The sequence below is a fragment of the Tinamus guttatus genome, unplaced genomic scaffold (genome assembly GCF_059628265.1).
Source record: "Tinamus guttatus ecotype Peru unplaced genomic scaffold, ASM5962826v1 Tinamus_guttatus_pri_ptg000919l, whole genome shotgun sequence".
NCBI lineage: Eukaryota > Metazoa > Chordata > Aves > Tinamiformes > Tinamidae > Tinamus > Tinamus guttatus.
Window position 1 is genome coordinate 214,412 of NW_028289453.1, and position 25,839 is coordinate 240,250.

Below are 25,839 nucleotides of genomic sequence, written 5' to 3' on the forward strand. Positions count from 1 at the left end.
CTTCTCTATCTGGCTTGTATTCTAAGGCACTGCTACAGATTAGATCAAGATCTTCCAGAAAATCTCCTGCAGTTATATATTGGTGCAAGTCAATTTTAGAGAGAATTGTTGAAAGGTCCATTGGCTGTTTAATAACTGTGATATAATCAGGCTCCTACAAATTAAATAGATGGGTTCAGAGGTTGTATTAGACTTACACAGTATCTAGTCACATTATTTTAATAAATTCAAATAATGACTTCTTAAAAACCCTGAATATTTGTGACATTATGAGCAGATAGTGGAATTAACCAGTTAGCTGCTTGAAAAAGGAAGGGCTCTTTCAAAGGGCTTTGAAGAGACACACTGGAAGGGAGAAGAAAAGCAGCAGGAAGCTGGGGAGTGTGTGTGGGACAGCGAAGGGAACAGACATGCAGAGCAGGATTTGCTTCCTTCAGCTTCAGAACATCACAGTAAATACACTGGATTGAGCCACCCGAGCCAGGCTCTGCTCTGGGCAGCAGGAAATCCGCTGCCGGAATTGCCCTTTGGAAGCAGCTGCTCTAGGCATCTCCCTTAGGAGGAGATACCTGGAGCAGAGCTAATTATGTCCTTACTGGGAGCGTGAGAGGAGCCTCAAGGCTAGTTTAGGTGAGGAGACCTCTGTTTGTTTAGACTATTCACATGTCAAGAGCCTGGAAGGGAAAGACAAGGGATGCCGAGAGGAACAGGGCCCTTGCTGATACACAGCTGTATTAAAATTGCAACTAACTCTGAAGTATAAGTCTGTTAAGATGGGGGCACAGTCAGTAAATTAAATGAGAAAAAGAGGGACTTGGAAGTTTTGGGGGAAGATGAAACCACATGTCATTTATGGCTGATCCTGCACTGGGGAGCCAGAGAAAAAATGGCAGGCGGAATCTTGAATTTTTTTTCAAACATCTGCTCTTCTCCTGTTCCCAGAGGAACCACTGACAGCCAACAAACACGTAGCAATACCTTTAGGCTTTATTCCAACAGCCCCAAAGAAATCTGACTGTCTATTTCAGAGTTGTAGCATACCTGCATATCAAAGTCTTTCCCCAGGCAAACTCTGGTAGTAGCTGCTCTGACTTTCTAGGAGGAAACCAGGGCTTTCAGTGACTACTCAAAAAAAGGACATTGAAGAGCCTCAGGGAGTCAGCAAAATAAAATACAAAACACTTTTTGCTCCTCCAAAAAGAAATCCTTTTAGTGCAGTGCTAAAGATAAGCCTTTCGCTAGAGCACACCAACACTGGGTTTACAGTTTACAGACAGACAGTGAATCTCATGAGATTAAAGAAAGAAGGAAAAAAAAAATACCTGTGCACCTATTTCCTCTGGTGATGAGGCACTAGCAAACAGAACTGGCAGGTCCAGGGTATAAACTGGAAACTTTTCCAGGGCGTGTATGACTGCGGGCGCCAAGTGGGAGCTTTGCCCCCATCACTCACTTTGCCCCCATCACTGGGCCATCACTCCAGATGAAATCGCTTTGTAAAGTAGCGTTCATATCATCTGGAAGACAAGAAGGGTTTGTTAACTTGCCTGGATAGTCTGCATGTCTCTCACTCTAACACAGCTTCCAAAGCAGCCCCAAAACCCACTTATCTTCTCTTTCTCCCTTGGATGGGCTCACACTAAATGTGATTTTTGAAGACTTGATCCTACCACAGGTCTAAAGAGATTGCACAAAGCTCTACAAACCTCGCCTAAGTCTTATGTTTTGCAAAAGTTATATTTCTTTATTGGCAAAAAGTCCCTTTTTTGCCCCAAGAACAAAGAAATGTGATTATTAGCAACAACTCCTGTACTTGCTAGACACCCACACAACCCACGAGGCTGTGTGTCTGGAATCTGTGTCCCACAGTAAAAGTATGGGAATTAAGTGAATGTGATGGCCACCAACTGGCCTTTGTCTCAAGACTCCTAAGCCAGGGTATGTAGATCAACACATCTTCTGCACAAAGATCCTCCAGGATCACTCAGGGAGGAGAAGGTAGAAGCGGAGAACAGAGAGGGGAAGCAATTATGGATCACTTAGCATCTCTGCTTGCATTTGTTGTGGCTTTCTGCCTGCTCTACCAATAAAAATGAACCTAGCAAGTCTCCAGGTAGAAAAGGTAGCAGGATGTTGCCAGGAAATGTGATGCATGTGATCTCACACATCGCACAGTGTGATCCACAAATACTTCAATTCATATGAGGTGAAATGATGATAGCTAAAACAACAAGTAGTTTTAACCAGCTGTACATGTTATGGTCCTGCCTTGCTGCTGGTCCTTCTTTAGGACAAGTTCTGCGTGGGGAAATACTCTCTGCAGGACTCGTAAAATTCTCTGAAAAGTCTTATTAAGCAGTGGTTTAAAAATGGGTGATAGTGCTTGTCCGGGCAAAGCCGCAGACCTCTGTGAAGCTGGTACAAATCTTTCCATAGCCATGAAAAAATCTTTTGCTGTTATTTTAATTGAAGAGACATCTAGCTGCAGTTTCTCAGGGCTTCTGTGTATCTGAGGGTAGCGGCGTCGCAAAGCACGGAGGGCGGCTTCAGCACATGCGGACTTGATATCAGCACCACAGCATCCTAATAAAACAGAACATCAAACGGAGCATTATGTCAGGCTGTGGCAACACAGAAAGGTCAAGGTGCCAAAGTGCAACATGCAAAGACTCTGCATGCAGGTTAAAACAGTCTAATAGGAAATGTGAAAAGTGTTGCTGCACTCCAGAGGTTTTGTTAGCCACCCTGCACACTTTCAAACCAGCCAGACTTTTCTCCTAAACCTTCTAAGCAAAACTTTTCTCCTGAGGAAGTTGCCCCAAAAGCCACTCGCTGTTTGGAGAGACAGAAAGTAAAGCAGTAAGTGGATGGAAGTGTCTCACTCTGATGGCTTTGAGGACACGCAGCTGGCTCCCTGGCTAGTTGTGCAGCGAGGTGCAAGAGCCTGGTTCCCCCCTGCCGTGCGCCACGAGCTGAAACTCCTGCAGACTCAGTCACATGCAGGAACTCGCTTCATTTTTGAGCTTACCAGCAGCTTTTTCAGCCAGCTCATCAAGGAACGTGTCACATGGTTTAGGGGTCCAGTTTCGTGTGTGAAGCTTGAAAATCTCTTTTCTAGCCTAGAAACAAAGTGCTTGCATTATAGTTTGTCTTGAGTCAAAAGGCAGAGGCAGAACCCCTCACATTAAAATTCCTACAAGTTTAAAATAATCACTTGCCTTAATCTGTTAAAGTGTAAGCTTTTCAAAGCTTAATATTTCTGTTTGTTCCATTAAACTCTTTCTGCAGACCTAAGGTCAAAAGGCAAGTAAAGCTTCTATAAAAGTTAAGTTTTGACAAGTAGGAGACCTATTGATTTGGGGAAAGAAACATTAGAAAACTGCAAAGAAAAGGTTTTCCTCAAAGAAAACTTATCTCAAATGTAGCAAGATATCATGACAACAGACTCACTAGTTTGCTCTTCTGTCAGTTCATTCAAGCAAAATAGTCCTAGCACTGGTTCCAATTGCTGCAATTGCTACAAAGAGCAACTGTGATTCAAGCTAGTATCACCGATCCAGAAACTGGATGGAAACAGGAGGCAAATGCTTATGGAAAATACACTGTTTCGTTAAATACACTGCTTGGTGCATTTTTACTTGCTTCCAGTCATACTCCGCTTTATCCTTTTCCCCAGAAGTGCTAATTAAAACAAACAAACAAAAACTTAACAATAGTCAAGATATTCTGGCTAACTAGCAAAAGCCAGAAAAAAAAAAAATCAGCTTCACGTGGAATTTTCCTTTTTTTAATACTTTGGGTTGTTATATTCCCATTCTTTCATTGCTTAGAAACAGTGATTTTAGTGAAAAGCTACTTTTAAACCTACTCATTTTTATTTGGGACAATGGAGTTCCCTAGGGCTTGTACCTCTTCTTTCGTACCGTGTCCACCCTCCGCACTAGGACAGTCTCTCAGGATATTGCTCCTGTGTGTGAGCTGCACGGGGCTGCATTCCCGCTTACCTGCTCCACGACACCGTGTTGTGACACGGCTTTGTCAGCAAGAAGGATTTGCTGGATGAGCACCAGGATTGAATACAAGTTCCTACCTCTTTATCGGGCAGTTTAAAAAGGAATTCTCGCTCAAAGCGCCCGGCTCTGCGTCGCGCAGGATCTATCCAATCCAGCCTGTTGGTGGCTCCAATGACGACGACTTCTCCTCTGCTGTCCAACCCATCCATAGCTGCCAGCAGTGTTGATACAACTGAGCTAGCAGAAAAAAAAAAAAAAAAAAGCACATTATTTTGCTTCACTGGGTTAGTAAATTTTGTTAAATTATGCATTATTTTCTCTAATGATACCTGAGAAAGGACAAGCTTTTGCTCATTAAGATGCTGATGAGCAAGAGGGCTCATTTTAAGGCTCTCAAAAATAGAGAAGGTCACTTAAACGTTATGCTGATATCAAGCTTAGTGAATGCTTTTAAACTATGGCTTAAAGTCACATGAAGTTTAGTATAATTGAGCTACAGGTTTGCAGGATAATATTTCATATATAAACAGGTTTTGGTCTTCTTTCCACAAAGATAAAGCACATTATGTGTAGAAAATGATGGAAGGACAAAATTTATGGGCCTGGAATAGAACAGGGATGCAGGAATATGACGTGAGTAAAACGGTGCTACCCTAAGAGGAAATGCGTGAAACGCGCTGTGGTTGCAACATCACTGGAACAGATTTTTAGAGCAACAGAGATCTCTAACAACTGAGCTGACGGAGTGACGTGTTCTCAGCCTGCATCTGTTTCCCTCTGAACCTGAGCCATTATCTCGTGCAACCTCCTCTGTGGTTTTGGTGGGGAAAAAAATTGTGGTTTGAGGATTTTGGGGGTTTTGTTCGTTTGTTTTTTTAAATCTTCCCCAACACATCTCCAAGATTTCAACTCTTCAATCCAAAGTACAGAAGCACTGGGAAAGAGAACACCAGTGTTCCCATTTCAGTCTTAGAAATGGACAGAATAAATAAATAAATGTAAAAAAAAGGGCAAGTCTTCCTCCAAAAAATCTTCATCACAAAAAATTACAGTCCCAGCTCTGCCAGAGCACACTGCAACCTTACCTGCTCAAAGAGCAAACGAAGTTGGCGCTCCGACTCCCCTGCCCACTTACTGAGGCAGTCAGCACCTTTTCGCATGAAAAAGGATATTTTCCTGCCACCTTGGCTGCACTCGTTGGTAAGGGCCCAGGCAACCAGGGTCTTTCCAGTCCCTGGAGGGCCGTAGAACAAGCAGCCTCTGTAATAAAGAGAGATTCACATGGGACAAAATTATCAAAAACGCCCATTTGAAGCCCCATCCCTAAGATGATCAACCCCCTCCTCCGAACCAAAACACTTTATATCCAGAACTGCAGTAACAGCCAAATTGTGAGAACAGTCAGAGCAGAAGGAAGTTTTGTGTTTCTAAGGGATGTCACATGCCAATAAGCAAAGTTAACCAAGGGCATTAACAAACTCAGACCCCCGCTCTCCTCTGGAAAGAGTGCAGTGTCCAGCAGGACACGTCCAAAACGGCCCACAGGCACCACAAGGGACCACGGCAGAAGGGAGACAAACAAGAGCCAACTTCTGGGGCTCCAAGTTTTATAATACTAGTTTGTTCTTCAATTCGAGTTGTCTAATATACTCCCTTTTTCAAGCACCATACACCAGGTCTTTGACCATGCCAAGGCCTTTGCTTACATTTTGAACCTGCACATGCTGAAGATTTTATACATTTTAAATAAAATATTTTCACTACTAAAAAAAAAAATGCCCAAATGTTTGAAGCACAAACAAATATATTGATGCCTCAGTGTAATATCCTCCCCAAAACAGCGGAATTAGCATTTTGTAAAGCTGTGTTACCTTGGCGGCTGAATTTGGAGTTTCCCAAAGACTTTTGGGTAAAGCACTGGAAAAAGCACCATCTCTTTTAGGGCTGCAATGTGGTCGGAAAGACCACCCACCCCATCAAATCACACCTAAAGATCAATTCAACAGAATAATTTCACACATTAAAGAAAGCTGCAGCCTACAAAAGGTTCCATCAGAAACCCTGGAAAAATCCCTCTAACACAACAACTTAAATCGCTTACCACACTATCTATCTGCACTGCACTGATGCCAGCCACAGTTGCACTCATGTTCACTGGATCCGTGTCAATCCCCTTTAAGTTGTCTTTCCGAAAATTAATGGGCAGACACGCAGGGCTCCAGGGCAGGGCTCCGCGGAAGAGCACGGTTTGCGTCTGGATCCGTTGGGGCCCTCCGTCACCACGGCGATGCGGAACATCCCAGTGGGAAGAGCCTCGCCTGTGAGGAACACGGGGGGCTGGCAGATTTGGAAAGATGCATTAAAATACAATGATCTTTTCCACCTGAAATTGTTCGCTTACAAGTGGTAACAACACTGGGATGTAGACAGCACGGATATGTAACCCCCTTGAGAACCATGCAAGCTGGTGATTTCCAAGGTTTTGCCCTTAGGCTGTTAAAAAAAAAAAAAAAAAACATTAACCATTTTGCGCTATGCAAATGACTGTCATAATTAAGTACAAAGTAAAGATGATTTCTAAACACTGCTTTGTTTTAAAAGCACCCCAGGGGGTAACTCTACACATTTCCCTGGAGCGTGTCACAGGTTTCCCTTGCGGGCGGCCCTGTCCCAGGGGTCCCACAGCTGGAGGCGGGGGGCGAGGGGTTGCCCTGGGGCTGCTGTCGGCCCCTTCCCGCGCTCCGGGCCGCCCTCCTGCAGCCGCCTGCGCCCTCCCGCCGCGCTCACCCCCTGCTCCTGCGCTCTCGGCTCTGGTTCCTCCGCTGCAGCCGCATCCCTGGCGCCATCCGCAGCGGCGGCGGGGCCGGGCGCGAGGGCCACCGCGCAGCGGGGTAAACTGGTCACTGCCATCCCTGCCCGGCGGGACGGCGACACCGCCATGGCGCAGGGCAACACGCGGCGACACCGCGAGTTCTGGTGCGGTGCCCTCCCCTCCGCCGCAGCCGTGGCCCTCCCCACGGATCCCTCCGCCGCGCCGTGCCCCGCCCCGCTCCACTCGTGGCCGCGCCGCCTCCTGCCCGCCGCTCCCGCCGCTCCCCGCCGCGCCGCCAGCCCGCGCGGCTCCCGCCTGCCCCCGCCGGCCGCCTCCCCCCGCGGACTCTTTTCTCTGCGGCCGCTAGTCCCGGCCCGCGGGCGGAGGAACACAGCGCAGCGCGCCTTCCCCAGCGCAGCGCGCCTCCCACAGCGCAGCGCGCCTCCAAATTGGGGCCGCCTGTTTTGCCGGCGCCTGATTGGCTGACGGGGGCCCCGACCCTGCCCTTTTTTGCTGGGAGGCGGGGCTCTCCCAGAACCACCCCTTAAAGGCGCCGCCCCTGCGCTCGGTGTCCCGGGTCCTTCGCAGTTCCCTGGAATAGCCATGGGATGGCTGCAGCTTCCCGGTATGGAGAGCTCCGGCCTTGTGCACCCGCAGAGATGGGTTGTAAATGGGATGGGCCAGCACTATGCGGCCTGCCCCATACCCAGAAACAGTGCTATTCCACACCGCTGAGCAGAATGCTCAAGTTTCTGTATTCATCAATAAGGGGGTTTCTCCACAGTTTGGCTGAAGAGCAGGACAAAGGGAGGGGAGACTGAGTGGAGCCATGAGCCGAGTGGGACAAAAAGAGCCATCTGCAAGGAGATGGGGCCTTTACAAAGGAGGGAAATAGGGCAATTCCCCCACATTCTTCAGCAAGGGGGACAAAGGAGTTGGTGAGCTCAGGTGAGAACAGATGGCGGGAGGCTGGAGTTCGGTGTAGGCGGGCCGGGAAGGCTGTAACTTCTGAGTACCTTGGCCAAGGGGGAAAAGGAGAGGGCGTCCCTCGGTCGGGAAATTAGGATAAAACGGGGGCTGCGTCCCCCAGCAATTTGAGAGACCCCACAGGGATATGCCCGGTGGACCCTCCCTTTATTCGAATAAAGTTTTAGGACTCCTCTGTCTCCTTTTGGACATTCAGTTCTTGACAGAGAGATTTTCCACACAATTGGGGGCTCGTCCGGGATCCTTCCACCTTCCGGGAACGGCAGACGGCGATTGGAGTCGACGGCGCGCCTCACCAAAGCTTTTGGTGATCGACTCCCTTCGACGGCAGCCTGCACCGGACGACTGATTGGGTTCCCGAGACTGTCCGGAGACAGACGAGAAGCGGATCAGGGGGATCCGCAGGTAGGACCGGGAGGGGGTCCTCAAGGGGTCCGACAGAAAGGGCTAGGCCTGATGGAAAGGACCTCCCGGTAGCGCTAAGCCCGACGGAAAGGGCTAGGTCTAACGGAAAGGACCTCCCGGTAGCGCTAAGCCCGACAGAAAGGGCTAGGTCTGAAGGAAAGGACCTCCCGGTAGCGCTAAGCCCGACAGAAAGGGCTAGGCCTGATGGAAAGGACCATTGAAATCTCACTGGTGAGTACTGTGGGACTGGGGAACAAAAGGGGTGACGACTCCGATATGGACATCCAGGAAGGGCAGCAAAGGGAAGCCAAAAGAGGGTGCTGGGAAAAAGGTATGACCACCTCGACTTATACCTATATAGTCCCTTGGGAAGACTTTTGAGGGTTTGGGATAACTTATGCATTCCCCTAGAAATAATTAAGGAACTAATGATAAAACATTGTTGTTTGGTTTGGCCAGAATATAAGTTACCAGAGGGATTTAGGTGGCCTCCTGTAGGGTGGGACGACGATCCTAGTCTTTGTCCGGTTTTGTGCCAGTATCTCAGTGATACTGAGAAGGGTCTCATCGAGAAAGAATGTGTGTCAATACAGTTAAGGGCAACATCTAGAGGAATCTATGTAACAAAAGAGAGAGGCAATCTGCTGAGGGATTGGAGTTGATGGCTGGATTGGGAATGTCAATTGATATTGTGGGGGATGATAAAGAAGTTAGCACTACTGTAACTTTGTGCAAAGCGTCTGATAAAGCTAGGCTGAAGTGAACTCAGAAGTGTGGACAGTTCCAGGAAAATGATAAAACACCAATTGACAAGGACAGTCCTCCTGCAAGGATACACCAAGGCACCGGTCCTATTTGGACAAGCCTTGCAGAAAATACTGAATATCCCACCCCCAGAAGCCAGGTTATTGCAGTATGACTTGCCCCTATCAGGTGAACAAGAGAGGGTGGTGAAGGAAACTGCTGTGAAGTTACTCAATTTCTTGGCCCAAAAAGGGTTTATTACATATATTTGGGGCATATTTTGGCTGGGGGTTTAACCCAAAATAGCCCCAATGTTGTGGTATGGACATGAGAAGGAGAACAGAGCCATGGCAAGGGAATTTTAGTGCAAAAACATGGAGGCATGAGAATACCAATAGCTTATTTTTCTAAAATGTTAGACCCAGTGGCTAAGGGGTGGCCTTATTGTCTGGAAAGCCCCAGCTAACTCTCCATAGATCTGTACCGCTGGCGGGGAGTGGGTCTGGAAAATAAACTCTGGGTTGCTGGGTCTGTGGGAGTCCAGGAGAATATGAAGACTACTCATGGATACTAGACATACTGAACACAGGTTGTTAGTTAATAACCTAGTTTGTAAAAACAAATATTGTCCAAAGGAGGGAGGAAAAAAAAAAGAAAAGAAAAAGAGGAGGGATTGAGCAGAATGCTCAAGTTTCTGTATTCATCAATAAGGGGGTTTCTCCACAGTTTGGCTGAAGAGCAGGACAAAGGGAGGGGAGACTGAGTGGAGCCATGAGCCGAGAAGGACAAAAAGAGCCATCTGCAAGGAGATGGGGCCTTTACAAAGGAGGGAAATAGGGCAATTGCCCCACATTCTTCAGCAAGGGGGACAAAGGAGTTGGTGAGCTCAGGTGAGAACAGATGGCGGGAGGCTGGAGTTCAGTGTAGGCGGCCGGGAAGGCTGTAACTTCTGAGTACCTTGGCCAAGGGGGAAAAGGAGAGGGCGTCCCTCGGTCGGGAAATTAGGATAAAACGGGGGCTGCGTCCCCCAGCAATTGGAGAGACCCCACAGGGATATGCCCGGTGGACCCTCCCTTTATTCGAATAAAGTTTTAGGACTCCTCTGTCTCCTTTTGGACATTCAGTTCTTGACAGTGAGATCCTCCGCACACCGCCAATGCAAAAGTTGCCCTTAGTGGGGAAAACACCATTTTGCTTTCCTCTCTCTATTGAAAAAAAAAAAAAAAAAGGACACAAGGCAAGTATTAAACAGGGCTGGAGCCCCCTGCCCCGGTCACCGGGGCCAGGTCCTGTCAGCTTTGACCCTGCTTGAGCAGCGGGGTTGGACTAGACGATCCCTAGAGGTCCCTTCCGACCTCAACCATTCTCAGATATCCAGGGACTGAGACCCCACCACAGTCTTTCCTGGCAACACGAGCCAGTGTTCAAGCAGCCTCCCAGCAAGTAATTTCTTCTATTCATTTACCCTGTGATGCACCCATGTATTTTCTTTCTAAATCAGTGAGTCCCGAGATGACAACAGGCTTTCAGATCTGAAAACATTTTTAGCTCCTGTTTTCTCCTCAGAATAAAAGATTTTCACATGAAGACAACTTCAGGAGCATCTGCCCCTGCGCAGAGCGGCGGGGACATGAAATGGCAGCGAGGTCATGAAATGGGGCGGCGGGGTGAGGAAGGTGTTTGGAAGCTGTGTGGCTACACCCGAAGCTGGGATCAGTACCCCCTGGAGGAATTCTGTGCAGTTTTCACCTCCAGTGAGAGGAGGCCGGTGGGTTGTGGTTAAAGGCAGCCCTAGAAGCACTTGGGGCTGCCTCAAGGGCCTTGGGGTGCCTGGGCTTCTGGGGCCTGGCAGCTGGCCCAGATAGGAGGCCTATGGATCACCCCGTACTGATCCATATTGATGATCCCTAGTTATCTCATGCTTTCGGAGCTGCTTGTAAGACAACACATCTTTTCAGTAACCTGCCAGTGTAGCAGAATGGTGTATTTAGAGGGTGCTGTTCACTGCTGAGTGCTCTGGAAATGTCAAAACTGATGCTGTGGTTTTGTGGGTTTTTTTGTTTGTTTGTTTTGTTTTTCTGCAGCACAGGTATAAGTGGGTGCTATGTGTCGCCTGGCAAAGAACCACTTGTGTTAATCTTTATATAAAATTACTTATGACTTTCAGATTCCCCTATGGAAGCAGAAATGTGGACACAGAAATGAACCTATTGTCTGGGTATTTTGTTCTTCATGTATTTTTTATGTATTTTGTTGTTTATATAGGGCAATTTATATAGGGCATTTTTTTTAACAAGTAGCAGTTCTGCACTGAAGTTCTGTATTAATGACACAATGCCAGTATTTGTTCTTCTGCAACAGATACGGAAACACTGTAAATCAGGTCTCTTTTTTTACTGCTTGTAGGAATTTAACAATGAAATACTCAATAAAATCTACACATGAAGAACATTGGTAACAGTGCATAACAAGCTTGTGAAAATTATTTTGCGTATACTTGTGAAGCCATCAAATTTACAGAATTTCAAGGAAGAGATGTTTGTATTTTTGAGGAATAAAAGAAAATACCTCTATGCACTTGGCACAGGATGGAAAAATACAAACAATACATTTCTCAGGTGTCAGCGTGTAAATTGATTCCAACTGGTGGCTTTATAGTGTTATTTGTAATGAATGGAATTCAGTAACTGCTGTTCTAGAATTCCTTTTAAATGGATATCATTACAGTGTTCAGTTATCCTGTTAATGCAGAAGCGTTCTTCTAGCTTGATGTTATTTCTGTATATCAGGAAATGAAGATTAATTTTGGATTTATGCTGTAGTTCTTCACACTTTTAGGCACGTGACATGCATCATGCCAGAATGGGAAGGATTTTGGGGGGAAAAAGATGACAAAGTATTTGAGTCTTTTAAATCACTTCAGGAATAATTAATTCTCTCACAAAATATTGGCACATTATCAAGAAAAAAAAAGAAAAAAAGAGTTTATTTTAAAAATAGATCTGAATGTTATCAAGAAGACCTATGATGAAAAAGAGGAATAGAAGTATCAGAAAAGGCCTCTGCAAAATGTTAGTTTTCCTTCAAATTCATGGCTTGAAAGCTGTCTTTTTCTTTGATATTGCAATGCCTTACAGAATTTGTTCAGCTTGAAGCTCATTTTTCACTAGACTCTATAAAAGCTTTTCTAAGTATGGTTGTTACATACAGTTCTATATCCACTTGATAATTTGGTCTCTCAGAATACTTGCACAAAGATCTTTTACATTCCCGTTCTATTATGGTCAGCATTGTTCAATATTGAGATTGTGAGTGGATTTAATGTTCCCTTTATTAACAGTGGTTACTAACAGGCTAATTTAATTCTGCAAAACAACAGTGTAAGTAACTCATGTGCAGAAAATCTCACTGTCAAGAGCTGCATGTCCAAAAAGGAGACAGAGGAATCTTAAAACTTTATTTGAATAAAGGAAGAGTCCACCGGGCATATCCCTGTGGGGTCTCTCCAACTGCTGGAGGATGCAGCCCCCTTTTATCCTAATTTCTCGAGTGAGGGACGCCCTCTCCTTTTCCCTGCTGGCCAAGGGGCTCAGAAGTTACATCCTTCCCGGCCTGCCTACACCAAACTCCTGCCTCCTTCCATCTGCTCTCACCTGAGGTCACCCAACTCCCCATGACGCCTGCCAAAGAAGGGCGAGCAACCTCCTTTTGGCCTATGCTCTCCTGTCCCACTCACTCATGGCTCCGCTCAGTCTCCTCTCCTGCATATATTCCTTTGTCCCACTCATCAGCCAAAGACTGTGGGGGAGTCCCCTTATTTGTGAATACACAAAATAGTGTATTCCACTCAATCCCTCCCTCTCTTTTTTTTCAATATTTGTTTTTACAAACCTCTACACCCATCTTTAGAAGCATAGTGAACTCTGCATAAGTTATTAACTAAGCACCTGGGTTCCATAGGGCTGGCACCCATGGCTAGTCTTCATATCCTCCTGGACTCCCACAGACCCAGCATTTATTCTCCTGACCCAACCCCAGACAGCGTTACAGCTCTAAGGAGAGTTATCCAGGGCTTTCCATCCTTTTCCTTCAACTGAGAAGTCCAGATTTCAGGCATCATGGCCATCCATGCTCAGCTGTCTTGACTGATATTTCTGTGGTTCTAAGGTCCACTGCACTTTGCTGCCAGTGGTGCTTTTTCTGCTTTTTGACCAAGACCCGATCTCCTGGTACTGCAAAATCCAAGGGCAGGATCTGTGCGAGCTGGACTTCCTGTTGGAGAGACTTTACACGGGAAAGTATTCTGCCCACATATTGATCACTCATCTCTACCCTCCCGCCAGCTTGGGTGTTAGTAGGGTGGGGAATCTCGAATATTCTTTCAAAGGAGAACAGTTGAATGTCTCCCCTAGGTTTTGTTCTCATTCTTGAATGGTAGAAGTTGTCTCCATGGCATCTTAGCTTCTAACACCAATTTTAGAAGATGCCTTTTAATGTTCCCATTCATCCTTCGCACTGTACCAGAGCTCTGGAGATGCCAAGGGGTATGCAAGTCCCCTTGAATTCCCAGGGCAATCACGACACCTTGAAGGAACTTTCCCGTAAGAAGATTGCATCTGTTTGTGTCTATCGCCTGTACCAACCCATATATTGGAGTTCTTTGTTCTAAAAACACCTTAATTACAGAGCCAGTTGTTGCTGAGGTAGTTGGCAGTCAGAAATGCCTTGGGCCATCCTGTTACCTTACCAGAAGATGCTTAAGGCTCCCTATACGGGGCATCTCACTAGAGTCTACTTGGGTCATTGGAATGGGCGCACAGCCCAGGGTCGTCCTCCCCTTGCAGCTTCCCTTGTGGCTCAGCTGTTTGCCTTACAGCCCTCAATAGCCCATTTCCCCAGAACAAAAAAAAAAGACCAAGGGCAGCGCAGGTTTTGAGGAAGGCCCCTGCCAGTCCTCGGGAGCCCCAATGGCTTCCTTCTTTCTTCTGCCCCACTATTTTTAATTATCTCTAATGCTTCTGGAAGAAAAGATATCTTTTCTGGTAATGGCTGGACTACCGGGAGGAGAGGAGGAGGAGAGGTTTGCTACCTCCAGGAGGCAGGTAATCACATCCTTTGTACCAATGCCTTTCCCCGGCAAGTTAACACACCTCTCTCTTGGCACAGTTTTCCAAACATATGCACCATCCCACATGCATATTTAGAATCTGTAAAGATATTTGTTATGTTGCCTTGGTATAATTCACAGGCTCTTATTAGAGAATACAATTCTGTGGTTTGGGCTGAGCAGGGAGACGGCAGCTTTCCTTCCTCTGGCAGCTCCCTTCCCTTAATGATGGCATATCCTGTGGCCTATTTCCCTTCTATTACTTTCGAAGAACCATTAATGAATGCATTGTCCCCATCTGGCCAAAGTGCTCTTCTCAGATTTTCCCTAGCCCGAGTCTGGAGATCTGGTACCTTCGATGCTTTTCCCTCGGGGCCAGCCAGGCTAGCAGCTGAGTTAAACCCTCCCCTGCTTCTTAATTTTCAATCTGGTCATCCATGTAGAAGCCCTTGCAGTTAGTAATGCCTTGACCTGCTGTAAGAGACAGTTGTGGATTGTGTTTGTCTCAACACTGTTGTTGCACCGTTTACCTCAGCGTCCTGTCCCTGGAAAGATGGTGAGATCAGCACGAGACTCAGACAGTGCTCAGCAGAGGCTGCGGAACGGCACTACCACTCGAGTCGGCTGCACAGGAGCCCCAGAGCACGCGGCATGTACGACACAAACACCATGCACCAGAAAGCGGGTGGACTCTTCGAGAACGGGGACATGAAGGGACTTGTATTCCTCCCCTGGTGTGTGGCTTCTTCCCCTGAACGGCACCTGCGCCGAGGTGACTTTGGGACAACAGAGAAAAATATTATAGTGTCACCATTGGCTCCGGGGATCGCTGCCAAGCAAGCATTGACCACGTTGTGCAGACTGGGATGCTGGCCAGCAAAGTCCAGCAATGCTACAACGACAGCTTTGTCCTCATTGTGAGTAGAAGTGGACTCGATTCAGCACGCAGCTGTACAAGACCACACTGCCATAGATATGCTATTGCTTATGCATGGCCATGGGTGTGAAGAGGTAGGAGGCATGTGCTGTAAGAATCCAAGCGACCACTCCAAGTCTATACATTGCCAGATCCAGGCCTTACAGGATCTGACTCATCAACTGAGAGATGCTGATGACTGGAATGCATTCGGACAGTGGAAGTGGGGTTGGCCATGGCTACAGAAACTGCTATTGGGGCTATTATTTCTATTTGCTGTATTTGTCTGTGTTATGTACCGTATCCCTTGTGTAATGATGCTGACACGAGGTATGGTTGAAACTGCTATGAAAATGTTATCTCTTTGGGTGCTTCGCTACAATCGATTGACCTCTACAGATCACGGGGCGGCATGTATAGGAGGTAGATATTTTTATGATTATTTATGCTCTGTAAGGTCATAAGACTATTGTGCGAAACAGAATCCAGACCTTGAGAAATAAGATGTTTGCCCATTTGGGCGGAACGATAAGGAACACGGAGGCGGCTGCTCAGCCGTGTTCACAGCCGACTCCGTCCAAAACCAGTTGAAAGCGGCTGCTCAACCGGACTTGTAGCCAGCTTAACCGCAGATGTCCTCTAACCCAGTTTGAAGGTCAGCCGCACCAGGAGGAGGAGGAAGATGAGGAAGGCAGGACCCTCAGACTGAGGGCTGGGACCCCCTACCGGTACGCGCGCTTGCGCACCCGGGAGGGAAGGTTATGTGGCTGAGGGTGGAGTTTGTCCGCCCCCCGGCCTGCCTCCTGGCACGTACTGGCCCTACGGGGCAGGAGGCACCGTGCGTAAAAAGACAGTGCGAGGAGGGGAACGGGGAGGCACCTAACACCGAGGTCTACGTTGTCTCCACAGGGACGCCCGCCAAGTTGGGAGCCTGTCAGCAACCCTCCAATCCACCAGCTCGAGAGGATGTTCAGGCTCAGTATCCTGCTAGCAAGTACTAAGTCGTGAGCAACTATCCGTATTTTGCTCCTCTGTTTATGTGCTTTCACCTGAAATAATGCTTGACGTAGCCACCTGATTTTGCGTGATTATTGCCCAATCCCGAGCCATCTGCAACAGCCTTTGGAGGGGAAAACCTTATTGGAAGGGAAAGGGTTTTGTCGAAAAATAAAAGTTGTGTGTGTGTTTTGTGTGATTTTTTCAGAGGATAAAATGATCTGGACGGGAAAAAAAATTAGAAGGAAACATTTGGTCAGGCATAGTTTTTTGGAATGGATTTGTTTTTAGTGTTTCTTTATGGAAAATTATTTGTTAGGAATTTTCTTGGGGGTTGTTGAAAGGGAATTATTTTGAGGGGGAAGTTATTTGAGGGAAGAATTTTGGTGGGGATTTTTTTTTCTTTTGAGAATTAGGTTTAAGAAAAAACCTCCTGATGATTGTCTGTATATAGGCAATATAAATAATATAAGCTATATGAATAATAAGTTAATTTTAAAAGAAATTATTCTTTTAGAGATTATATTTTCTTTGGCTACCTGGTATTCCCAGCATCTAAAGCAGGCTCCACTTAATTGAATGTAGCAAAATAATTCTGGAGAAATACATAACTCTCCTTAAAAGTTGTTGGTATGTACTAGAGAAATATCTGAATTTGTGGATTTTCTTTTTTCCCTTTGACATCAAATTTGTGGAATAGAAACCAGTAACTTCTGTTCTTCTTCTTCTGGCCCAGATGAAAGGGAAAAAAAAAAAAACTGACTGTGATTCTTTCTTGCCGTAGTAAAGTAGCATGATGTTCTTGCTAAAATCCCAGTGGGAATGAGTGTCAAGGCAGTGACATTGAGGAAGAGACTCAAATGTGTGATAAACTGAAATGAGGACTGTGGGGCAGAATTGCTACAGTAGGTAAGTAGATGATATTTTCAACCTCAGGAGTTACTGAAAGAAGTTCCCTATCCTTGTCCTCTAATTACTAAAGCCCCTGTCTCAGCAACTGTAATTAAGCAAAAGGTAATGAAGACATTTTAAGATTGGACCTCTTTCAGGGTTCTTTAAGAATTTCCTTTAGTAGGTCAGCATACTACCTTGAAAGAAAACATAGAAAATATCATGTTCCAATTCTGCATTTACTCTGCTCTCCTCTTTAGTAAATCTAAATGCTGCTTCAGTTCATCTCTTCTTCATGGCTTTGTGCTGAACCTCTCTGTTGTCAGGTGTTGAACAATTCCAACCCTTCCTGGTACTGACAATTTGACAAAAATTTGACAATTATTTTCAAATTCCGCATTTCTTCTGTTATCTTCTCTAGTAAATCTGTATGTTGCTTCAGTTAATCTCTTCTTCACTCCAATGAGTTTCTTTGTGGTTTTGTGCTGAACCTCGCCATTCTCAACTGTTGGACAATTCCAACCATTCCTGGCATTGTAATTCACAAGCGTTTTCAAAATCTGCATTTCCTTGGCTTACCTATTTATTAAAACTGAATGTTGCTTCAGGTCACCTCTTCTTCGTGGCTTTGTTATGAAGAACTCTGTTGTCAGGTGTTGGACAATTCCAATTATTCCTGGTATTGTATTTCACAATCATTTTCAAATTCTGCATTTCTTCTGTATTCTTCTCTAGTAAATCAGAATGTTGCTTCAGTTAATCTCTTCTTCATGGCTTTGTGCTGAACATCCCTGTGGCAGGTGTTGGACAATTCCAACCCTTCCTGGTATTGTATTTGACAATTGTTTTCAAATTCTGCATTTCTTCTGCTTTCTTCTTCAGTAAATCTGAATGTTTCATCAGCTAATCTCTTCTTCATTCCGTTCACTTTCTTCGTGGCTTTGTGCCGAACCTGTCTGTTGTCAGGTGCTGAACAATTCCAACCCTTCCTGATATTGTATATCACAATCGTTTTCAAATTCTCTATTTCTACGCATTTCTTCCCTAGTAAATCTGTATGTTGCCTCAGTTAATCTCGTCTTCAGTGCGTTGAGTTTCTTCGGGGCTTTGTGCTGAAGCTTGCCGTTCTCAACTGTGGGACAATTCCAACTATTCCTGGCATTGTATTTCACAATCGTTTTCAAAATCTGCATTTCCTTGGCTTTCCTGTTTATTAAAACTGAATGTTGCTTCAGGTCGTCTCTTCTTCATGGCTTTGTGCTGAACCTGTCTGTTGTCAGGTGTTGGACAATTCCAATTGGAATGGGCGCACAGGCCAGGGTTAACACACGTCTCTCTTCGCACGGTTTGCCAAATATGTGCAGCATCCCACATGCACATGGGTTAGGGTTGGGTTAGGGTGTTAGGATTAGGATGAGGGTTTAGGTTTAGGGTTAGGGTTAGGGGTTGGGGTAGGGGTTAAGGTTGGGGTTAGGGTTCGGGTTCGGGGTTAGGGTTAGAGGGTTAGGAACAGGGTTATTTAGGTTTAGGGGTTAGGGTTAGGGTTATTTAGGGGTAGGGGTTAGGGGTGAGGAGTGGGGGTGAGGGGGTAGGGGTAGAGGGGCTGAGGGGGGTTGGGGGTGGTATTAGGGGGTTAGGGTTAGTGGTTACGTTTATTCAGGGTTAGGGGTTAGGGGTGGGGTTGGGTTTGGGGTTAGGGTTGGGGTTTGGGTTTGGGGTTAGGGTTGGGTTTAGGGGTTGGGGTTGGGGTTGGGTTTAGGGGTTGGGGTTGGGGTTATTTAGGGTTCGGGGTTGGGGTTGGGATTATTTAGGGTTTGGGGTTGGGTTTGGGGTTGGGGTTATTTAGGGTTTGGGGTTGGGGTTGGAGTTGGGATTATTTAGGGTTCCGGGTTGGGGTTACATAGGGTTCGGAGTTGGGTTTGGGGTTATTTAGGGTTCAGGGTTGTGGGTATTTAGAGTTCGGGCTTGGGGTTGGGGCTGGGGTTATTTAGGGTTCGGGCTTGGGGTTATTTAGGGATCAGGCTTGGGGTTGGCGTTGGGGTTATTTAGGGTTCGGTGTTGGGGTTGGGGTTATTTGGGTTTGGGGTTAGGGTTGGGGTTATTTGGGTTCGGGGTTAGGGTTTGGGGTTAGGGGTTGGGGTTACGGGTTAGGGTTCGGGGTTAGGGGTTCGGGGTTTGGGGTTAGGGTTTGGGGATAGGAGTTAGGGTTTGGGGGTGGGGGGTAGGAGCTAGCAGGTAGGGGGTGGGGGGTAGTGGGTAGGGGGTAGGGTTAGGGGGTAGTGTTAGGGGGTAGGGTTAGGGGTAGGGTTAGGGGTTGGGGTTAGGGGTTCGGGCTTAGGGGTTAGGGTTAGGCATTTGGGTTAGGGGTTACAGATAATGGATAAGGGTTAGGGATAAGGGATAGAGTTAACAGTTAGGGTTAGGGGTTGGGGATAGGGATAAGGGATAGAGTTAAGAGTTAAGGTTAGGGGTAGGATCTGGGTTTGGGATAGATGTTCGGGTTTAATTTTGTTGTACTTACGGTTAAGAGCTCAATTTGGATTTAGTGGAGTTGTATGTCCTCCTCCTCCTCCTCCTCCTCTGAATCCTCCTCCTCTGAATCCTCCTCCTCCGAATCCTCCAAATCCGAATCCTCCGAATCCTCCAAATCCTCCTCCAAATCCTCCTCATCCTCCTCTTCCTCCTCCTTATCTTCCTCCTCCTCCTCCGAAGGGATAGGGGTTAGGGTTAGGGTTAGGGGTTAGGGTAAGGGGTTAGGGGTTAGGGTTTAGAGGGTTTAGGGTTTAGAGAGTTTAGGGTTTAGAGGGCTTAGGGGTTAGGGTTAGGGGTTAGGGTTTAGGGTTAGAGGTTAGGGTTTAGGGTTAGACATTAGGGTTAGAGGGTTAGGGTTTAGGGTTAGGGTTTTAGGGTTAGGGTTAGGATTAGGGTTTGGATTGGGGTTTGGGTTAGGGTTTGGGTTTAGGGTTTGGGTTACGGTTAGGGGTTGGGGTTTGGGGTTAGGGTTAGGGTTAGGGTTAGGGTTTGGGGTTAGGGTTAGGGGTTAGGTGTTAAGGGTTAGGGTTAGGGGTTAGGGGTAGGTGTTAAGGGTAGGGGATAAGGGTAGGGCTTTTAGGGTTAGGGTTAAGGGTTCAGGGTCAATGTTCTCAGTTGGGGTTTAGTGCGGTTGTAGTTCATTCTTGCCTGACCTTGTCCGGACAAGAACTTGTTCTCGTTTGAACTTGGACTTCACTTGTCCAACCAAAGAATCCTGTTTATCTTTATGTTGAGTTTCGTAGTGCCGACACGAATTGTATTCCTTGAACGCAGACGCTGAATTCTGGCCTATCAGACAAACAGATCTTACTCGGTCCTCCGTGAAAAACTAATAATCAGAAGTCCACTTTTCTGGGAATACCCTGCGCTCAGAGTCCATTTTTCTTTTTTTTGACACGATGGTGCACGTGCTTCCCACCGGTGCTGGCTGCTTGTCCTGCCTGGAAGCTGGAGGGAGGGAGGGAGAGACGGGGCAGTCGCCCCCCTCGCTGATGCTGCCACCCCCCTCCTCAGCCCAAGGTGGCCAGAAGGGACCGAAGGAACTTTGGCACGCCGGGGCTCTGGCGATCCGCCCGAGTTGGCTGGACCTCACAGTCCAGAGGCTGCCGAGGGAGCTTGCCTGGCAGAGGAGATGCCCGCGCCTCTCACCTGCCGCGCGTCGCGGAGGAGGAGGAGGACGGGGCGGTGGCGACGCGGTTTGTAGCCGACAGGCGCCCCTGGGGGGGCAGGTCAAGGACGAGGCGCCGGTTTCAGCCCAGGCCCGGCAGGTGCTTGTGGGCTGCGGAGGCCGGCGCGCCGATTAAGCAGCAGGAAGTCATCTGCGGCTGTTTGGTTTCCCCCCAACCCCTGGTGGGGGGACGGGGGGGTTCTGTAAATACCCGCAGGCCGGATTGAGGACCTCGGCGGGGCCGTATCCAGCCCACGGGCCGTAGTTTGAGGAGCCCGGATCTACAGCATCACCCATAACAAATGAGAATTCTTAAGTTGAAGATTAAGACGATTAACCCTAAGTTTCTGCCTGATAGATTTGGTGTATTTTATGCATCGCAAATGCTTGATCTTGAAAACGAGGCAACGTGCCCTTCTCGGACAGCCAGGGATCAACCCCAGAATCTTTCACCAACTACTACAACTCTCCACATGCTGCAAATGACCCCTGTATACTGTTGTTCCTTATCTAAATCCAGTGGAAAACTGCAAATTTCAAACAACGGTGGCAGATTAGAAAGAAGAGGGTGAGACAGGCAAGGAACAACTTGGTTGCACATCACTGGACAGCAAACCTTAGGTGTGGTTGAATTCATTTCAGAAGAACAGCGGGAGAAGAAGTCTCCAGAAAAGGATTAGGCAAGGGTAAATGCTGGCAATTAGGCTGGGAAGAAAATGAAACCAAAGGCATTCATCACTTTGCTGAAGAAGCTATCTCATTTCGGAAGTTCATGGAAAAGGATTATACGTATTTTCAAAATTCTTCAGAGAGCAATGAGCTGGTTCACGCTACAGCTTTCATTTCAGTTGGCCTACCATTAAAGCAATGATGTGGTGCTTGACTAAAACTTGAAAGACTGAAAAGTTGCTGGAAAAAGTTCCCTATCCTTGTCCTTGAATTGCTAAATCCCATGTCTCAGAAATTCTCATTAAGAAAAAGGTCACTAAGACCTTTTAAGTTTGGATATCGTTCAGCGTACTTTCAGTGTTTCCTTTAGGAGATAGTCCAGATACTATTTGAAAGAGAAAGTCGAAAATATACCAATGCTTCCTCTTGCAAAGCTGGCACAACTGCAGCATTTAAATAGCAATGTTCAGGGTGTTAGTCCTTGTAGTGCCTCGAGTCACTTTGTTTGGCTTTTGCAGAGCTCCTAGAGCCACCAGTCGATTCTGCCGGTAGGATCCATCCAGGAGATTTCCTACAGAAAGGATCAGGGAAGACTACTTTAGGAATGGGAGGAATGCGCCGTTGTGGCCTGCTAAGTGCCAGAAAGCAGCTGGGTCCTTCACTAGCAGCGCTTTCATTTTCGCATGTCCCAATTGGAGTCACTTCTCACGATGATGCAAAAAGAAGTCGTGCAGGTGGAGTGCTGCCAATTTGGTAGGGACGGTCTTGCAAAGAGCAGGAGAGAGCAGGTGAAAGCTGGACACGGCTCAGTGTTCCCTTGGCATGCTCTTTACAGCCTCACTCCAAAAGGCGCTCTGCGATTCTTCCATCTCCAAACTCCATGCTATCACTAAAGTACACTTCTTGCATTTCTTTCAGCGGGAAAACTCCAACGACCCTGTTTTTCACCCCAGCCACAAACTGTTCCCAGCATGAGTCTTGGCACGGCTTCACACTTCCCTTGGCATGCTCTTTGCAGCCTCACTCCAAATGGGGCTCTGCGCTTCTTCCATCTCCGAACTCCATGCTATCACTAAAGCACCCTTCCAGCGTTTACTTCATCAGGAGAACACCAAAAACCCTGGTTTTCACCCCAACCACAAACTGTTCCCAGCAAGAGTCTTGGCACTGCTTCACACTTCCCTTGGCATCTTCTTTACAGCCTAAATCCGAATGGGGCTCTGTGCTTCTTCCATCTCCTAAATCCATGCTATCACTAAAGCACACTACCAGCATTTCTTTCGGCAGGAAAACACCAACAACCCTGGTTCTCATCCCAACCACAAATTGTGCCAGGTATGGATCTTGGCACTGCTTCACACTTCCCTTGGCATGCTCTTTGCAGCCTCACTCCAAATGGGGCTCTGTGCTTCTTCCATCTCCTAACTCCATGCTATCACTAAAGCACACTTCCAGCATTCCTTTCGGCAGCAAAATCTGGAAGAGTGGCTGGCTGATCGGGGACATTTTCGGATGCACAACCCGCGCCTTGTCAAGTAATGTACAGGGGGGTGGCAATGACCTGTCCTTGACCAAGATGGAATAAGGAAGCCGCTGTTTCTAAGCAAGCAACTTGCGGAATCTTGCCCGTACCAGTTAAGGAAGGGGGCTTGTGATTGGGCCATGCAAATGCAGCCTAGCAATCTGCTAAGCAATGGCCAACAGCCAATCCTGTGAGCTTGGGAGAGCCCCTGGATACCTGTAGGGTATAAATGTTTGCATACCTCGGTTAATAAACAGAACAATATGGAAAACTCACATTGAGTCTGTATCTTGTAATCCGGGTCGATCTCCTTCATCTGGCGCCCGAACAGGGACCTGGCACAATGGTGCGGGTATTCGTTGGAGCTGGCACAACGGTACGGGAACCGTCGGTCTTGGAACATCACGCTGAGTGGTGAGCGGAGACCGGGGGATCGACACGTGGCGGTGAGTGCATTGGCACACTGGGACTGGGTGCAAGGGCACAGGTCCAGGGGTAGATGTCACAGGGCCCCTCCGTGAAGACTGCCTTAACCATGGATAGGGAGGCGGCAACGCAGCTGCTATTGCAAATTCTCGCCAAGCGAGAGGCGGCTGTGAATATGAAGAAGCTCTATGAGCTTTGCAAAGGGACACTTGCAAAACCCCAAGCTCCTCCAACATATTCTATGAGCGGAATCAAGCACAATGAACAGACCCTCTGCAAGCTTTCGATCTGGTGCAGAGCGAATGGGTTCAAAGCTGAGCCACGATTAGTATTCGACATGGGAAGATATGGGGTGGCTGCTTTGGGATCGCATCGCCAGCGAGGATAAAAATGTGAGAGACCTGGCGACTACGTGGAAGTCGGTCTTGTCTACCCTATCGAGCACTTCAGGAACAGGGCCACCGTGGCGTCGGAAGATGCTGGTGTTTGAGAAGCGACTTGCGCCTGCTCCATCTGCGCCTCCATTGCCAGACCCTCCACCCAAGAATGAAGAACGGCCTGGCTGGGCCAAAGACTTACTGGATCATCTTGAGAAGCTTGAAAAGGGGACTCAGGGCAGAGGGGGAGCGGATATGGTAAAGGAAACTTACCTTGACGTGGGAGAAACAAGTGAGTGGGGAGTCATACATGTCATTCCCTGATCGCTTAAAGGAAGCCTTGGTGTGTGCCTCCATGACACCTGAGGCAAGGGAGGCTTTATTGATGTAATAGATGTGTCATGCTCTTAAAGCAGATTGTTATACCCAAGTTAAGAGTTGTTGGCTTTGTGGAACAGCAGACCAATGTGACAACTTGTTAAGTGGATGGGGAATTTCGGGATGGATACAATTGTTAATCCGAAGTGCAGGGATGGTGGTGTTGATATTGTGTTTTGTTGATGTTGTGTTAATTGTACCTTGCTTGTTGAAATGTATGTCTAATATGATTGAAAGGCCTTAGGGAAGGGTTGGCTGGCTGAAGAACAAAAAGGGGACAGGGTTACTGTAAGTCATGAGCTGCAGAAAAGGGGAAGTAGGAAGGAACGAAACTGAAAGCAAGTTTGGCCATGCGGAGCAGGATGGAGGTGCGGCTTATGTACGGGCCAATCAAACATATGCGTGATTGGCTAGCAACAACCAATCCCGTGTGTCACATTGCACGAGGATGTGGAGGCCCGCTTTGGAGACGGAAGTGCTGAATGCCTTGGTAGTGGACGATTGACCACAAGGACGAATGTCTTATCAGCAAGGAGCAAAGCAGGAAAAGGAGGACAACAACAGCATGTGGAATGTCTTGTCAGCAGATGAGGAACAAAGCGAGGAAAAGAAGATAACCACAACTGCACAGCTGGCAAGATGCTGATTGGTTGTAATCTTTGCAACACTTGTGTTAAGAGAGTATAAAAGAAGTGGGTTTGAGAATAAAGTTGTCTCACTCTGCATCCCAGACTGAGTCCATCCTTTCGCAAGGTGCAACAAATGGCGCCCAACGTGGGGCACGAAGACTAGCTGTCTCTGGATTGCACCGCCCAGCTGAACTCCCGGGATTCACGCTGAAAGGAGGCGTAAGGATCACGCTGAAAGGAAGCGTCCTTTGTGTGCACACCAACACCTCTTGAAAGGAAAGAGGTAAGCAGCTGGGGACTATGGGGTTACACTTAACGAAGGAACAAAAATATGTTTTAGAAGTCTTTCTTAAGATCTTAAAACAACAGGGCAAGAAATTAGATGAGGAAGATCTACAAAAGGTTCTTGCATGGGCTTCTAAAAACGATCCCTCTGTGAACAGTAAGAACGTATTTGATACGGAGAAGTGGGACCAAATTGGGGTCCGATTATGGGACTGTGCCACTCGCGGTGATAAGGCTGCTGCTGGCCTGTTGCCACAATGGCGAGTTGTATTCGAAATATTGAAATCTCATAGTGGGTCGCAGTTGAACGCAAATGACGGAGTTGGGGCTCCTGACATCCCCTCCGCGCCTCCATTACCTCAATCATGTCCTGATGAGAATCAGGAAACAAAATGCGCTGCAAAAGCCTTCACGGTACAGTCACCTGATGACCAGGACGATGATCCTTTTGACCCGGTCCTATTGACCCTGGAAAGGAGCCAGACCTATACTCCCTGGATCTGCATGATAAAAACGAGGAGCAAAACAGGCGGGGGATGTGAGCATGCTGAAAGCCTTCCCCGTTATCTATGCGCCAGACCAGAATCCGTGCTGGGAAGGATTGTCATACAATCTTATTAAGGACGTGCGGCGCACGGTGACAGATCATGGCCTTGGCGCACCATATACCAACCACCTTATACAATCTCTTTGTGATACTTCGGTTTTTACTCCTCACGATTTTAAAACTTTGTTTCGCCTGATTATGACTGATATGCAATATACGATGTGGGAGTCAAAAATGAGAGAGCTTGCTCGAGCTCAGGGGGAGGAAAACCAGTGCCAGTCAAAAAGAGGTCCTTTACGGACTGTTACTGTGGACATGCTAATGGGGGAGGGTGACCACAGTGCCACAACAGCACAAGCAGAAATCCCCCCTGAGGGCCTGCGGCAAGTTAAGGCACTTGCTCTCCGCGCCATTGCGGAGAGTGGTAAACAACGA

The 25,839-nt window shown here is 47.3% G+C and overlaps 1 protein-coding gene across 1 annotated transcript; it reads right to left on the bottom strand.

Moving 5' to 3' along the window:
* Positions 1-659: 659 nt before the first annotated feature.
* LOC148591216 (ATPase family AAA domain-containing protein 2-like) lies at positions 660-23,165 on the bottom strand. Its single transcript, XM_088538015.1, has 9 exons — positions 23,039-23,165; positions 6,266-6,331; positions 5,885-5,981; positions 5,099-5,273; positions 4,091-4,342; positions 3,029-3,119; positions 2,276-2,583; positions 1,323-1,436; positions 660-674 (listed from the first exon to the last, which is right to left on the bottom strand). The coding sequence occupies exons 1-9, from the start codon at positions 23,163-23,165 to the stop codon at positions 660-662; spliced, it is 1,245 nt and encodes a 414-aa protein (XP_088394141.1).
* Positions 23,166-25,839: the final 2,674 nt, after the last annotated feature.